The sequence below is a fragment of the Phocoena sinus genome, chromosome 1 (genome assembly GCF_008692025.1).
Source record: "Phocoena sinus isolate mPhoSin1 chromosome 1, mPhoSin1.pri, whole genome shotgun sequence".
NCBI lineage: Eukaryota > Metazoa > Chordata > Mammalia > Artiodactyla > Phocoenidae > Phocoena > Phocoena sinus.
In genome coordinates, this window is record NC_045763.1 from 77129644 (window position 1) to 77148077 (window position 18434).

General features: G+C 34.5%; 1 protein-coding gene across 1 annotated transcript in view; it reads left to right on the forward strand.

Moving 5' to 3' along the window:
- The window catches only part of LOC116759361 (calcium-activated chloride channel regulator 1-like), a gene marked incomplete at its 3' end in the record, with an annotated part of 89845 nt that overhangs the window by 65540 nt on the left and 5871 nt on the right, over window positions 1-18434 (forward strand). Inside the window, 10 exon segments of the mRNA XM_032643077.1 lie at window positions 2839-3066; window positions 3887-4014; window positions 4245-4326; window positions 7059-7236; window positions 8658-8758; window positions 9115-9339; window positions 9466-9581; window positions 9583-9734; window positions 10296-10466; window positions 11335-11568. Coding sequence (XP_032498968.1) covers window positions 2839-3066; window positions 3887-4014; window positions 4245-4326; window positions 7059-7236; window positions 8658-8758; window positions 9115-9339; window positions 9466-9581; window positions 9583-9734; window positions 10296-10466; window positions 11335-11568 — 1615 coding nt within the window.

The window sequence follows — 18434 nt, forward strand, 5'->3', positions numbered from 1 at the left end:
AATTGTCTCTTTCCCTGGATAAATCCAGCCTTAATTAATGCAAACATATTATAGCTACCTAATGAAAGTTTTGAAACATGTAAAAAATACTTTAAAATATGAAACATATGAAAGTTATCAAAAACAACAAATCAAAATAAAGTATACTATCTCTAGATAGTAAACTAACATTTGAAAGAAGCAAATTTTCATATACCAAATTACTAGCAACATAGACTTCTATGGGTAGAGGTTTGGAAAGGCCTATTATTTCCAATAAGATTTAAAATTGTTTTGGAGTCTAGGGCATTAATGATGAAGGACCTGAGTAAAAATATAGACTCGATATTTTTTTCTAAAACTCCTAAATGAATCCAGTGAGATATTTAAGTAGAAATTGTTTTCCAGCCTAATAAAACTCCCTCCTGGGAATATCTGAAACATGAATCTAGAAGTTTCACTTTAACCTGCTGAATCTGGATCCACAAAGGCAGCCAAAGTTCAGCATCCAAATAGATATCAGATCATGTGACGCAAGAGGATAATTGGAATATATACTGTCTGTACCAAACTATAAATTCCAAAAGCATTTGACTATGAGGAGATAACTCATGCTACCTACCTGAAAAATAAATAAAAATGAAAGAAAATCATGTAACTGAAATATGGAGGGCAACTAATTATATAAGATATGGCTCAGAGATAAATACTGTACTTTAACCATATATCTTGTCCATAATAACACAACCTTCTAATTATCGTAACATAGACTAAATATATTGCATAGCATCTGTACCCAGGGCATAAGCTCAGACTCAAGAGAAATATGATCTGAAATAATGAATATTCAAGTCCATGATTTTCTTTCTTTAAAATTCATTATTCCCACTTCATGTCCATGTTAGGAACTGAAAAAATATAGAAATAATTAAAAATAACTGTTCTTGAAGAACTCAATTTAGTGAGAGAAGTAGAGATAAAAGAAAAATAAATATGAATACAAAGTAGGAAGAAGTAGAAACTAAGTGCCATGAGAGTACAGCAAATGTCTCCAATTGAAAGTCAGAAAATTGTGTCTAATGAGATGAGTTTTGAGCTGGGATTTGGAAATAAAATTAGTATGAACTTGCTAAAGCAGGAAGGGGAAGGGTATTCTAGGCAAAGAAACAGGTTTACAGAAACAAAGATGGAAAAATACAGGGATGAGAGGGAAGGGATAATGGGATAATATGTATACATATAGCTGATTCACTTTGTTATACAGCAGAAACTAACACAACATTGTAAAGTAATTATACTCCACTAAAGATGTAAAAAGAAAGAAAGAAAGAAAAAAGATTTTAAAAAATAAGAAAAATACAGGATGCCACACATGACTGTACAAGTTGAGCACTGCCCAAATTACTTGCATCATGGTCACTAAAGATTTTCATATTTATTAGAACACTTTTCAGGTAGACAGCAATAAAAGAACTTGAGAAAAGGGCACCTTTTTCTAATTTGCACAAATTTCCTTTTCCATTTGTATTAGAGAGAGCCTTGTGAAAGTTTCTGGCATACTCTAAGGACAGGAAAAAGTTCAATGTTCTATAAGCAAAGCATACATGGTGAGGAAGAAGCAAGAAATGAAATTGAAACACAAAATTGGAACCTACAAAACTAAGGTGTTTGGATTTTATTTTATCAACTTCAGTCTAGTGATGTAACCAGCTTATCCTTTCAGGATGATAATTCTACTGACTGTGAAAAACAAAAGGAAGTGAGATAGTGGAGGCAGGGAGACCAGTTGGAGGGCCATGGCAATAGGCAGATAAGAGACCTGAAGGCCCTGAATAAAGGCAGTGACAGTAGCAAGAGGAGCCACATTTGGTAGGCATTTCATATCATCAAGTTGATTATAAATCACTGCTTTGACTGAAAACTATATTTTTCTCCCATCCAATATAACCCCTTCTGAAAAATGTAGATCAGAAACTTAACAGAAGGAAAACAAACTCTTAAAATTTGAATAAAAGGTATTCAGGTTTAATAATTTAGTTCTAAATCTGAGCTTACAGCAGGAGATTTATATGAGGAGGTCATTTAAAAAAACAAAATGATATTTATAAAGCTGAGGCTTTACTGCAAGATGAATTCTTTCCTGAATGCTACTAGTTTATGCTAGTGTTTTTCCAAGTTACTAGGTTTCAAAACTTGGAGGATTTTCATAGATTCTCTAGTAATGAAATATCATTTGGCAGAATTACTGGATACAACTCACCATTTGCAACTCAAAGAGAAGCAATCACATTTCCTCATTTTCTTCCCACATTTTCATTACTTTTTCGGGAGTATTATTTTATTTATGTCTAAGTTCACCAGAGCCAATTATATTTGAGATTGTTAGAATATCTGTTCTCAAGTTTTTCAATAAACTATAAAGAGATAGAAAATACTTAGGCAATTAAAGAAGGCCATTTTCTTTACTCCACTTTTAGGGGGAAGCTAGAAATTACTGCAAATCCTGTCCCTTTTTCCATTAAACTTATTTCAAGGCTTGAGTCCCCCAAGAGTCTAGAAGGGAAAGTAAGAAGTTAGCTTAAGCAGTTGCGTCAGCCACCATCATCCCCCAGTGCTATGATCTACCTATACCTAAAAGAATTACCAAATAAATTTCCAGTGCATATTGATGGTTTTAATTTGCTTTTTCTCCATTCAAGTATGCAAAATGGATGTGAGAATGTTAGATTATGAAATAATTTTTAATTGTCAGGAGATAAAATCTGTGGAGGATGTACAAGGCAGCCAACTGTATATTTGGAAAGGAAGGTAATGCCTCATCAGTTACCGTACTACTGTCTTTCAACTGATTTTTCCCAGGTGACTGAATTTTGTACAGAAAAAGCACACGATACAGAAGCTCCAAACCTACAAAACAAAATGTGCAATGGCAGAACCACGTGGGATGTAATCATGGACTCTGATGACTTTCAGAATATATCTCCCACGAGAGAAATGAATCTACCGACTCCTCCTACATTTTCATTACTCAAGTCCAAACAGGGGGTAGTCTGTTCGTTACTTGATAAATCTGGAAGCATGAATTTAGTAAGACGTTTATTTGTTAGCTCTCCTAAATTAGGTATTTAAGCTAATAGAAATATAATTTAATCTTAGGTTTAGTTCTACTAAGCTAACTAAAAAATATTTTTATTATTCTAATAAATTTTAGTACAGTGATTTTACATGGACAAGCACTAGAAGATAATATACTAAAATAAAAATAATTGTTATATTAAGGTTATTGGATTACAGATGATGTTTATTCTTTAACTTTTAGTTCTAACAAACTAGAAATAACATAACTGAACAAAAAGAAAAGACGAAAATCATCCATAATTCTATGGAGCATATGTCATTCCTATCTTTTTTCTCTTCATGTATTTTGTTTTTCCTCCTCAGAAATGTGATTATATCTTATATAATGTTTTATAATATGATTTTTTTTAACTTACTATACCTTAAACACTCCCCAAGGAAAAAAAACGATTCCATGACACAAGTTTTATTGGTCATATGGTATGCACATATTATAATTTAGTCAAAAAACCCCCATTACTGGACATTTTGGTGACTTTCAACTTGTTATCAAAAATTATGTTGCAACAAACATTTTTGTGTGCATTTTTAAATTATTTCCTTACTGTTAAAGAAGAAGGTATAAAATTTTAAGGCTTTTCCAAGTATAATATGACTGATTTTTAAAGTTTTTCTTTAATATTATTTCTTTTTAATATAATGAAGAAGTTAAACTCTAAAATACAGTAATCAATTATTATTATGATCTCTGGCCCATGAACTTTGTGTTTCACCAATCTGTCAAGATTGGAGGAATCTCAGGAATTGTTCAGACATCTTTTTCTTACAGGAAGACTGTCTCTTTCGAATGAATCAAGCAGCAGAACTACACTTGATTCAAGTTATCAAAAAGGGATCCTTGGTTGGGATGGTTACATTTGACAGTGTTGCTGAAATCCAAAATCATCTAACAAAAATAACTGATGATGGGCTTCCCTGGTGGCGCAGTGGTTGAGAGTCCGCCTGCCGATGCAGGCGACACGGGTTCGTGTCCCGGTGTGGGAAGATCCCACATGCCGCGGAGCGGCTGGGCCCATTAGCCATGGCCGCTGAGCCTGTGCGTCCGGAGCCTGTGCTCCGCAACAGGAGAGGCCACAACAGTGAGAGGCCCGCATACCAAAAAAAAACAAAAACAAAAAAAACAAAAAAACTGATGATAATGTTTACCGAAATCTGCCTCAAGCTGATGGTGGAACTTCAGTTTGCAGGGGACTCAAAGCAGAATTCCAGGTAAGATAAGAATGCTTTTCTAAATATCACTTGCCATTTATCATTGCTTTTAATTTTGTCCAGCTCTCTTGGAACAAGGGTCATGAGCTTAGAGGTCCCTCACTTAAATAATTTTTAAAGACCTTCTGCTGTCTATTGTTCATAGCTAGATCCTCTCTGAGTGTGGTTATTTCACCCACATGCTCCTGAGGAACTGAGTTGCGCTGAGGAGTGGTTAAAGGGAAGAAAAATCCCGTGTGCACATAATCGTCATTACTTAGTTAGGAGCTCCTCATTTCTTTATCACTCCCATAGTCTGAATTTCTATGAGGAGAAAATAATGCTGTTAAGGGGACTGTGGAAGAGGGAGATTACAAATATTTTTATATTACGGATAAAGAAAACCCCAGTTCATCAAGTTAAATTGACATTTAAAAATCACAAAGATAGAGGTAGTTCCTCAAGTATAGTACCAAACTCAAGACAGATACATAGAAGTTTAATGAAATAAAAATTGTGAATTATATTAAAACACCTTCAGTACTCATCTGAATTTCTTCCGACCTAAGACAGCCTCTATTTAAGCCTATTTATATTCTTTTTCAGTGAAAGGAAAACCGTTTCCTTTCACTGACCCTCTCATTGCCTCAGCTACAAAGTGGAGACTGTTACTCTTATTTTGGCCACTAGTTAATATCGTCTCTTAGCTTTCCTCATGATATCTGTTTCCTGTAAATCACATTGCTTTAAGAAAACACACAAGTTCTAGATTCAGACAAACCTGGAATTCTGGTTCTATTATGCCCTAGCTAAATGACTGTGGGTGAGTTACTCAACTAAGAAAGTCTCAGTTTCCTCAATTAATGAAATGTGGAAAATAACAGAACCTATCTCATTTAATAGGAACTATGTCAGATAAATAAGCCTCCCCTAATGTTCATAGCAGCATCATTTACAATAGCCATGATATGGAAGCAATCCAAGTGTTCACCAAGAGATGAATGAATAAAGAAGATGTAGGGTGTATGTATATATATATATAATACATATATACAATGCAATATTACTCAGCCATAAGAAAGAATGGAATTCTTCCATTTGCAACAATGTGGATGGACCTAGAGGGTATGATGCTTAGGAAAATAAGTCAGACAGAGAAAGAAAAAACTGTTATCAATTATATGTAGAATCTAGAAAATAACACAAACGGATGTATAGAACAAAACAGAAACAGACTCACAGATATAGAGAACAATCTAGTGGTTACCAGTGGGGAGAGGAAAGAGAAAGGTGCAAGATTAGGGTATGGTATTAAGAGATAAAACTACTACATATAAAATAAGTAAGCAACAAGGATATATTGTATAGCACTGGGAAATATAGCCATTATTTTGTAATAACTTTAAATAGAGTATAATTCATAAAAAGAGTAAATTACTATGTTGTACACCTGAAACTTTGTAAACTTTTAACATTGTAAATCAACTATAATTCAATAAAAAAGATAAACAAGTGCTCAAGAAAGGATTGCTATTATTATAAAAATCATAATTCTCATATATGTCTATTCACTTCTAAAATATGACAGTACTATATCTTGGGAATATGTTATAATGTTTGCGCATGTTGGTTCATACATGTTTTTCTTAATATGTCTTGATATATATCTATGACATTTTGACCACAGAGTCTATTACTGAAGAGATTATATCAAATTACATTCAAACGTATAAAAAACCTCTGTTACTCATGTAAAGAAACCATATCAACGTATAAGCTTTTACTTACAGAATCATAATAATATCTGAAATTTATTGAGCATATACTGCATTAGTGCCTACGTTAAATGCTTTACATTCATGATCTTACTTTATCATTACCATTAATGTTTTAGTCAGGCACTATTTTTATGCCCATTTTACACATAAAGAAACTGAGGTTCAGAGTAATTAAATATCTTTCTCAAGATCATAGAGTCAGTAATTGGTAAATCTGTTCTTTCTTACTCCAAAGTTCAAAAAGGTAATCATTACAGTGAGCTATTTATAGAACTCTATTATAAATATATATTCATATATATGAATGATAGAGAAACTAAACACTAGCTATTCTATTTAGCAAATGGCGGAGCTAGAATTTACTCTCAATTTGTTTGAGTAAATTGTCTTAGTCACTACTTTTGGTAAAAATCAGGAAAATACCCCCAAAATTATAATACTTGATAAATTCAGGAACTTCTTTCTTCATGACAGGTCAATGTTTTTTCCAGGAAATCCTGAGGTTCTTCAATTAGCAATTAAAATGCGTTAAAAGGCACGTCACATCATTTAACTTTGAACACCTGCCTTCAGTCACGGCTTTACAAATGTTGTCTAGTGTGCAAACTTCCAAACTGCCTGGGTCATTTGCCTCTACCCCAAGTATCTCCTGGGATAATAAAAATAGCTAACATTCATTGAGTACTTACTATGGGTTAGACATTGTTCTCAGTGTTTTATTCTTTCTCTCTTGGGTAGCTTAAGTATATGTGAAAGCACTGTTAACATTCTGCCTTTGGAAACCTACAAGACCATTCTACATTACACTCATTTCCAAACCAACAAAACCTGGAATGACAATACAAAGTTTCCTTTTGCAAAGTTTCTGATGCATAGACCTAAAGACTTCTCCAAGACTAAAGAACAGATTTATTCTTAGTTTAATTTATTTAGATATTATATTCTATAATTAATAATCTGGTTTTTTACTATCAGGCAGTTATCTACAGTAACCAAAGCACTTCTGGTTCTGAAATCATATTACTAACTGATAGGGAAGATAATGAAATAAACTTATGCTTTGAGGAGGTAAAACAAAGTGGTGCGATCATCCACACCATTGCTCTGGGACCTTCTGCTGCCAAAGAACTGGAGACACTGTCAGATATGACAAGTAAACCTTCGGAATAGAGTTTGAATAGAAAACACTTTTTCAGTTTCTCTCATTCCAGGGGCTCTTTCCCCTTAAACTACAAACTGCTCAAAATTTTCCTATCCTAAAAAATTAATCTTTGTCCTTTCCTTGTCCTTGTCCTTCAAATTAATATATTTCCTCTCCCCACCCCCACTTCTCTCCATTTCTACCTATATTAACTTTTTCTAATATTAGTCAACATTTTCTGTCTTCATTCATTTCTCACCACTTTCTACCAATACCACCAAAATGAAACTTCTTTCTCCATGGTTACTAATGACATTCAACTGCAGTTCCAAAATTCTAGCTCAGCATCTGTCCTGCTCAATCTTAAAGTAGAGATTCAGATAGCCCTATTTCACTGAGGAAGAAATGTAAACCTAGAGAATAGAAATGATTTGCCCAAGGCTAGAGTTAGAGACCTGATTACTGGGCCTTGCTCTCTGAAATCCATTCTTTCAGCTCCTGACACCTAAGTTATCTCCCTCTTCATTAACTCCTGTATCACTTATTTTCTGCACTTAATCAATTTTTACTTTATTCTAAACTGTCACTCTCTAATTGTTTTGGTATATCTTAGATATAAATAGAAAATAAGCAGCTAGTTTAAAAATTGTCTTTAATTTTCATAATGTTATTTGGTGATTAGATCAGCTTTACTAATGTGGAAAGCACTTAAATCTAATGATTGATATAAAAATAATATTTGGCTAGTTTTTTTCTTTGTTCTAACATATTTTGAGCAAGGTTTAGTTATTGTAGGATTACATCTAGGATACTGATATATTAAAAGTTCCTAAGGTCTGGGAAATTCATCTTCTGTAAGTTTAAAAAAGAAAAATTTTAATGTATTTTATAATATATTGATAAGAGTATAATAACAAACATGATTTTCCCATTTAAAATTAGTATTATATGGATTATTACTCAGCCATAAAAAAGAACAAAATAATGCCATTTGCAGCAACAAGGATGGACCTAGAGGTTGTCATACTGAGTGAAGCAAGTCAGACAGAGAAAGACAAAATATCGCTTATAAGTGGAATCTAAAAACATGGTACAAATAAACTTATTTACAAAACAGAAGGAGTCACAGATGTAGAAAACAAACTTACGGTTACCAGGGGCAAAAGCAGTGGGAGGGATAAATTGGGAGACTGGGACTGACATATACACACTACTATATATAAAATAGATAACTAATAAGGACCTACTGTTTAGCACAGGGGACTCTACTCAACAGGGAAGAGAATCTAAAAAAGACTGGATATATGTATATGTATAACTGATTCACTTTGCTGTATACCTGAAACTAACACAACATTGTGAATCAACTATACTCCAATAAAAATTTAAAAAATAAAATTAGTATTATAAAGGTAAATAAAATTCCATTTTAGGAGGACATCATTTTTATGCCAATAAAGACATAAATGGCCTTACTAATGTTTTCAGTAGAATTTCATCTAGAAGTGGCAGCATCACTCAGCAGGCTATTCAGGTCAGTATCTTTAAAAAAATTCTTTGCCTTTTTACACTTGTAATAACTTTTTATTATCCTAAATAGTAACTTCTTTCTCTAATAAATAACTATTCTGCCTGAAAACATTTCAGGTGTAACATCCTTATTGAATTTGCTTTTTGTAATACTTATAGTCACTTTTTCTTTTGATTTTTCTATTTTTTATCAGTATAAATGCTTTTATTTGCAAAATTCTTCAAAATAATTCTTAGTTATTTTTAATTGAAATCTTAAAAGTATATTTAGAATTACTCTGAACTGACTAAACTTTGAAATGTTACTAACTGTAATAACAAATCAGTTTCACATGTTTGTTGTTTTTATTTATGTAACAGTTGGAAAGCAAAGCCTTGACAATTACAGGAAGGAAATGGATAAATGGTACAGTGCCTATGGACAGTACAATTGGAAATGCCACTTTCTTTGTTGTCACATGGACAATACAAAAGCCAGAAATTCTTCTCCAAGGTCCACAAGGAAAGAAATATAAAACCTCAGATTTCAAAGAAGATAAGCTAAATATTCGATCTACTTGGCTTCGAATACCAGGTATTGCAGAAGTAAGAATATTTTTTAAATTTTCTCCATGCTTTATCAACCAATTTTGAGGAAAAAATGAAGATATCATATACAGGAGTAGGAAGATATTACAAAAGCTCTCAAATAGCTATTTTTAAAATTTTCAGACAGGTACTTGGACTTACAGCCTTCTAAATAATCATGCCAGCCCTCAAATGCAAACCGTGACAGTGACTACTCGAGCAAGAAGTCCTACTACACTCCCAGTAATTGAAACAGGTCACAAGTCAAACTACAGCCCATTACCCTAACCCACTGATTGTTTATGCACAAGTCAGTCAAGGGTTTTTGCCTGTACTGGGAATCAATGTAACAGCCATTATAGAAACCGAAGATGGACATCAAGTAACATTAGAGCTATGGGACAATGGTGCAGGTAATAAGAATCTGCGTCAACTTCCACTGAACTTAAAATGCTACTATAATCACATGACTTAGAAGTCAATATTTCCTATATATGCTAATGAAACATATATTAAGTGAATTTAATTTTAATGTTTTTAAAACTTTTTAACTTTTCAATTAGTTATCTTGTCTAGGCATAAACATGAGCATATTTATCTTCTTTAAATTTTATGAACAATTTTGCCTTTCCCATGTAACAAGAGTACAGTTTTTCTCTATTTTCATTAGTGTCGGTGTTTTGCATATGCTTTCTGAGGTTTAGTTATATTTTCCTTATTTTGTTAGGAGTCTCTTATGAAATAATAATAGCTAATATTAATTGAATGCTTATCATGAATTAGACTTTTCCAAAGTCAAAGTTTGGCAAGTGGCCAAGCCAGGCTTTGAACCCAAGTAGTTTGATTCTAGGGTTCATGTGCTTAAAAAATTGTGCTATACTATTGCCCAAAATAGCTTCCATCACTAGTGCTCATGAAGTTGATATTGTCGTTTTTACTTCGTTGTATGTCTAATATTACATTTCAATATCAAGGTACTGATACCGTCAAGAATGATGGCATCTACTCAAGATATTTTACAGATTATCATGGAAGCGGTAGATACAGTTTAAAAGGACATGCCCAGGAAAGAAACAACATGGCTAGGCTAAGTTTAAGACAACAACAGAACAAAGCTCTGTACATACCAGGCTATGTTGAAAATGGTAAGTGGCATTAAAATAGAAATGTGCCATTTATTTAGGTAAATTATATGTGGCAAACATTTAAATTATAATGTACTATGGAAAACCTAGTTATATAATCACCTTTATGTTTCAAAACCATATTTATGTTAACAGACCTAGCATAGGACTATGCTTCCAATATGTTTTGTTTACATCTCCTTCGGTTCATTTACATTGAGAAAAAAAAATTACTCAGCACCTCCTAGGTAGCAAACATTTTGCTAGATGCTGGAGCTACAGAGATAAATAAGTTGCCATCCTTGTCCTTGAAGAATTTACAGTCAAGAAGTAAAGATGGATAGGTTAAAAGATAGTACTAACATTGCACGTCTCCTAATCAATTTTATTTATTTTTTTTTTAAATATTTATTTGGCTGCATTGGGTCATAGTTGCAGGATCTTCATTTGCAGCATGTGGGATCTTTTGTTGTGGCACGCGGGCTCTTGGTTGCAGCGCAGGCTCTTCGTTTTGGGGCACAAGCTCCTCTCTAGTTAGACCCTGTGGGCTCAGTAGCAGCAGTGAGTGGGCTCTCTAGTTGTGGCACACGGGCTCTTGAGCGCGTAGACTTAGTCGCCCCACAGCATGTGGAATATTAGTTCCCAAACCAGGGATCACACCCATGTCTCCTACTTTGGAGGCGGATTCTTACCCACTGGACCACCAGGGAAGTCCCTCCTCATCAATCTTTAAATGACACCAATAAAACAAGCTTTTTTTTCACTAAAAGCTGTTACTTTTTCAATGGCTGCTATCAATCAATATTAACCCTCTACAGCTGCAAATGAGATTATGAAATAAAGAATAGGTATCACAATATGAAAAGTTACAAAATTGCTTTTTTGGTAGGTAAAATTATACAGAACCGGCCCAGACCTGGAGTCAAAGGTGACGTGGCAAAAGCTGAAATGGACTTTAGCAGACTAACCTCTAGAGTGTCGTTTACTGTATCAGGAGCTCCTCCTCCTGGTAATCACCCTCACATGTTCCCACCCGCTAAAATTACAGACCTTGAGGCTAAGTTTAAAGATCTTATTCAACTTTCATGGACAGCCCCTAGCAATGTCCTAGAAAAAGAAAACGGTAAGTTTCATATTACATTTAAAAATATCATATACTAAAATAAATCCCACTGGTTTTCATTTGCTAAAAATTTTCTAATGTCTTATTTATATATAATATGTATAGATTGTCTACTATGGGCCACCTATTTTCATATGTGAAAACTTAAGCTGCAAGAGATAATGAACTGGACCAAAGTACTTCACATTAAATAAATTATAAGTCTAACTCACTCTCGTCAGATTCTGTTGTGCCAAAGTGCCTCTCACAGTATGAACCATCTTAGAAATTACTTGGAGAAGACTGACTGCAACTTTCTGTTGCATCCCTTTCTCCCTAACAGGGAAAACTTTTTCTAAGTATTTCTGTACTTGCACAATTTCATTCATTGATTGACCTTTTGTTGAATTTTCAAATACTATTAGGTTCTTTTTTTTTTTTTTTTTTTTAAGATTTGTGCACTCAGAGGGAAAACAGCAGAAGCAAGAAATACCACAATACTGCCACCTGTGGAACAAAAGCCACATTCACAGAAAGTCAGACAAGATGAAAAGGCAGAGGGCTATGTACCAGATGAAGGAACAAGATAAAACCCCAGAAAAACAACCAAATGAAGTGGACATAGGCAACCTTCCAGAAAAAGAATTCAGAATAATGATAGTGAAGATGATCCAGGACCTCGGAAAAAGAATGGAGGCAAAGATCGAGAAGATGCAAGAAATGTTTAACAAAGACCTAGAAGAATTAAACAAACAGAGATGAACAATACAATAACTGAAATGAAAACTACACTAGAAAGAACCAATAGCAGAATAACTGAGGCAGAAGAATGGATAAGTGACCTGGAAGACAGAATGGTGGAATTCACTGCTGTGGAACACAATAAAGAAAAACGAATGAAAAAAAATGAAGACAGCCTAAGAGACCTCCAGGACAACATGAAACGCAACAACATTCGCATTATAGGGGTCCCAGAAAGAGAAGAGACAGAGAAAGGACCCGGAAAATATTTGAAGAGATTATAGTCGAAAACTTCCCTTACATGGGAAAGGAAATAGCCACCCAAGTCCAGGAAGCGCAGAGAGTCCCAGGCAGGATAAACCCAAGGAGAAACACACTGAGACACATAGTACTCAAACTGGCAAAACTTAAAGACAAAGAAAAATTATTGAAAGCAGCAAGGGAAAAATGACAAATAACATACAAGGGAACTCCCATAAGGTCAACAGCTGATTTCTCAGCAGAAACTCTACAATCCAGAAGGGAGTGGCATGATATACTTAAAGTGATGAAAGGGAAAAACCTACAACCAAGATTACTCTACCTGGCAAGGATCTCATTCAGATTCGATGGAGAAATAAAAAGCTTTACAAACAAGCAAAAGCTAAGAGAATTCAGCACCACTAAACCAGCTCTAGAACAAATGCAAAAGGAACTTCTCTAAGTGGGAAACACAAGAGAAGAAAAGGACCTACAAAAACAAACCCAAAACAATTAAGAAAATGGTAATAGGAACATACATATCGATAATTACCTTAAACGTGAATGGATTAAATGCTCCACTCAAAGGACACAGGCTTGCTGAATGGATACAAAAACAAGACCCATATATATGCTGTCTACAAGAGACCCCACTTTAGACCTAGGGACACATACAGACTGAAAGTCAGGGGATGGAAAAAGATATCCCATGTAAGGAAAATCAAAAGAAAGCTGGACTACCAATACTCACATCAGATAAAATAGACTTTAAGATAAAGAATGTTACAAGAGACAAGGAAGGACACTACATAATGATCAAGGTATCAATCCAAGAAGAAGATATAACAATTATAAATATATATGCACCCAACATAGAAGCACCTCAATACATAAGGCAACTGCTAACAGGTCTAAAAGAGGAAATCGACAGTAACACAAAAATAGTGGGGGACTTTAACACCTCACTTACACCAATGGACAGATCATCCAAAGTGAAAATAAATATAAAAAGTTTTGTATAAAAAATAAATTAAATTTAAAATTTTTAAAAATGATAAAACTTGCACTTAGTTGAGTGCACAAATCTTTTTTTTTTTATATAGCAGGCTCTTATTAGTCATCAGTTTTATACACATCAGGGTATACATGTCAATCCCAATCACCCAATTCATCACACCACCACCACCACCACCCTGCTGCTTTCCCCCCTTGGTGTCCATACGTTTGTGCTCTACATCTGTGTCTGTATTTCTGCTCTGCAAACTGGTTCATCTGTACCATTTTTCTAGATTCCACATATATGCGTTAATATACGATATTTGTTTTTCTCTTTCTGACTTACTTCATTCTGTATGACAGTCTCTAGATCCATCCACATCTCTACAAATGACCCAGTTGTGTTCCTTTTTATGGCTGAGTAACATTCCATTGTATATATGTACCACATCCTCTTTATCCATTCGTCTGTCGATGGGCATTTAGGTTGCTTCCATGACCAGGCTATTGTAAATAGTGCTGCAATGAACACTGGGATGCATGTGTCTTTTTGAATTATAGTTTTCTCTGGGTTTACACCCAGTAGTGAGATTGCTGGGTCATATGGTAATTCTATTTTTAGTTTTTTAAGGAACCTCCATACTGTGCTCCATAGTGGCTGTATCAATTTACATTCCCACCAACAGTGCAAGAAGGGAGGGTTCCCTTTTCTCCACACCCTCTCCAGCATTTGTTGCTTGTAGATTTTCTGATGATGCCCATTCTAACTGGTGTGAGGTGATACCTCATTGTAGTTTTGATTTGCATTTCTCTAATAATTAGTGATGTTGAGCAGCTTTTCATGTGCTTGTTGGCCATCTGTATGTCTTCTTTGGAGAAATGTCTATTTAGGTCTTCTGCCCATTTTAGGATTGAGTTATTTGTTTTTTTAATATTGAGCTGCATGAGCTGTTTATATATTTTGGAGATTAATCCTTTGTCCATGGATTTGTTTGCAAATATTTTCTCCCATTCTGAGGGTTGTCTTTTCATCTTGATTGTAGTTTGCTTTGCAAAAGCTTTTAAGTTTCATTAGGTCCCATTTGTTTATTTTTGTTTTTATTTTCATTACTCTAGGAGGTGGATCAAAAAAGATCTTGCTGTGATTTATGTCAAAGAGTGTTCTTCCTATGTTTTCCTCTAAGGCTATTAGGTTCTTAAGAAATAATCCTTACTCTCAACAGTTAGTTGAGTGCAGAAGATACTTCATGCAAATAAACAGATAATTTTACAGAATATGATGAGATATGCCATTGGACGGCCACTTCGGCTTGAGGGTTAAGATCACAAGGTATATCTTAAAAGGCTTTTCAGGGAAGACTATCCCTGACCTAAGGCTTGAAGAATGAGAGAAGTTAGCCAAGTTAAATGAAGATTTCCCAGAGACAGAGAGGATCTCATGCAGAGATTTGGCTGTGGAGTTTGAATTAGAGTTCAAGGCCAAAATATCTCATTCATTCCAAGTTCCTTAGAATAAATTGCCATCATTCCAGTAAGCTTAAATCACTTTCAGCTTTGCTTTAAATTTAACTAAATTAAATTAGTATTTATTGAATGCGTACCATATTCCAGTATTGTGCTAGACTAGTAGATTCTTTTGGTTTTTTTTAAAATTCATTTTTGGCTACATTGGGTCTTCGTTGCTGCACGCTAGTTTCTCTAGTTGCGGCGAGTGGGGGCTACTCGTCATTGTGGTGAGCAGGCTTCTCATTGCAGTGGCTTCTCTTGTTGTGGAGCACAGGCTCTAGGCACGCGGGCTTCAGCTGTTGCAACACGTGGGCTCAGTAGTTGTGGCTCGGGGCTCTAGAGAGCAGGCTTAGTAGTTGCGGCTCACAGGCTTAGTTGCTTCACGGCATGTGGGATCTTCCTGGACCCGGGCTCGAACCCATGTCCCCTGCATTGGCAGGTGGATTCTTAACTACTGTACCACCAGGGAAGCCCTAAACTAGTAGATTCTTATGGGGTAAAGCCAATCTTGCTATTTTCCCTTTAAGGTGGTAAAATGAAAGCAATATGCATATCAATAGACACATATCTCAGAGGTTGTCAGTGCTGAAAAGCCACTTTCAATGCTATTTCTCCTGGGTTATAATAAACCCTTTACTATATGCTCTGAAAAGAAATGATGCTTTTTAACCTTTCATTTCCCATGTAGCTATATTTCTTTTTATCATTATTACACAACGATAAAAATCATTCTAAAACCAAAGGAAACATAAAATACCCATGAAGTGCTCTTTGTACTTCAATATTGAGATTCTTATCATGACAGCTCTGAAATACATTATGACCCTTAAAAATACGGTGAAATTAAAAAGAAACTTCCACTGAAAAAGCCATAAATGAAATTATCTGACCAAATGTTTAATTCTGAATTGAATTCAGTTAAGACCAAGTCTTCAGTTCATGATTGGCTTCATAATAAATGTCCCTTATGCTGATTATAGGAACTAAAAGAAGGAAGAAAGTATTTCATACGTACATTGGGAGAGAAAAAAACGAAAAAAACTTCACTGTGTTTAACCTCAAATGCCTCAAATAGGTGGGATCTGATGGTCCTCTTTCCTTGTGACAAATAGGAAGATACTGTAGTTGCTATCAAATTTTACCCTTAGGCATTGCAAAAGGAGGTAGTAGAAGTATCTCAAAAAATAAATATCTATATATTTTTGAATAAAAACCTTAAATTTTCTGGGATCCAATTTCCATACCTGTCAAATATGCAAATCAGACTAGATGACCTAGAATTACTAAAACAAGTACATGTAATTCTAATATTTTATGATCCTCTAATTTTGTCATTTTGGGCATCAACTGAATATCTCTATTGTTGTTCAACAAGTAATATTTTTATTAAGGTATAATTGACCTACAACACTATGTTAGTTCCAGGTGCATAACATAGTGATTTGATATATCTATACAATACAAAATGATCATCACTTTAAGTCTAGTTACCATCTGTCACCATACTAAATTACTATAGTATTACTGACTATATTCCCCATGCTGTACATTTCATCCCCATGACTAATCTATTTTTTTAAAGTTTGTACCTCTTAATCTCCCTCACCTATTTAACTCATTCCCCCCACTCCCCTCCCCTTTGGCAAATACTTATTTGTTCTCTGTATCTATGAGTCTATTTCTGTTTTGTTATGTTTGTTCGTTTGTTTTGTTTTTTAGATTCCACATATAAGTGAAATCATGTGGTATTTGTCCTTTTCTGTCTGACATAATTCACTTAGCATAATACCCTCTAGGTCCATCCATGTTGTCACAAAAGGCAAGACTTCATTATTTTTTATGGCAGAGTAATATTCCATTGTGTATATATACCACATCTTTTTTAACCATTCATCTATCAATGGACACTTAGGTTGTTCCATATCTTGGCTATTGAAAATAATGCTGCAATGAACACAGAAGTGCATATATCATTTTGAATTAGAGTTTTTGTTTTCTACAGAAAAATACCCAGAAGTAGAATTGCTGGATTGTATGGTAGTTCTATTTTTAATTCTTTTAGTAACCTCCATACCATGTTCCATAGTGGCTGCACCAACCAACATTCCCACCAACAGTGCAAGAGGATTCCCTTTTCTTCACATTCTCACCAACACTTGTTATTTGTTGTCTTTTTGATAAAATACATTCTGACAGGTGCAAGGTAGTTTTGATTTGCATTTCCCTGATGATTGGTGATGTTGAGCATCTTTTCACGTGTCTGTTGGGGCCTAGAAGTAATTAAGGAGGTCAAATACATGCCAACACAGTATCAGATACTCTAGTTCATACAAAAAGAATACTCTAGTTCATACAAAAACATACTTTTGCTCTCAAGAATAATATGTTCAAATTGAAAAGATAAACTGAACCTCTATAAAACTGGAAAACTCCTTTCCATGCAATAAGAGTTCATGGAAGAGAGTCATAAGGGGATGAAATACATGACCAGGACTTCATGAAGAAACTGGACCTCCTGTTGGACCTTGAAGAATGAGCACAATTTGCATAGATAGGGAGAGGGAGGCACATTCCAGGGAGTCATGACAGGGAAAAAAGGAACTAAATAATATGATCAAAGTCAAGAAAGCAAAATTTCACAATGAAATATTTGAATTAAAGTAAGTGATGGATGGATAGATAGATAGATCGACGTAATGGAATGCAGAGAGGATGTAAAGAGTAGGGGAATAGGTCAGATCAATAAGGCCTATTTATTGAAAGACTAGAATTTTAAGGCACAGGGCCTGAATTTAAAACAAAAAACACTAAATTGAAGTTATTCACCACATGCTTAAAACATCTTCAACACTTCATGAAAAAAATAAAGTCTTCACTTCAAAAATGACATCTGATGTTTTATTGTTCATGGCATTTCATAATGTGAGACTATATTTCTATATCGATGGCCCTTGTAGATTTCTAAAACCATTTTGAAATGAAACATTTGTCAGCATCTTTCTTTCCTTTCTTGATAAAGTAACAGTAAAAATAGCTAATATTTCAAACATTTATTAACTCTCATTGTGCTAAATACTTTTCATGCATTATCACATATAATTCTCATCACTAGCATTCCGTAGATATTTGTTGAATGAACTGAATGACCGATTCTCTATTTTACGGATAAGAAAACTAAAGGTAAGAAAGGGTAAATAAATTTTTCTTTGTTACAGCCAGAAAATAGTAGAACTAAGGTGCTAATCAAAGTCTGCCTAGCTCCTAAACATGTTTAATTGGTACACATTCCAGGCTCTCTGCCTCCCTTTGCTCTTTATCCTTATCCCTGGCTCCCACTCTACTTATCTGCTCTCTTCCTCACCCGTCCCATTACTCTCTCTCTCAGCTTAATGAGAAATAATACA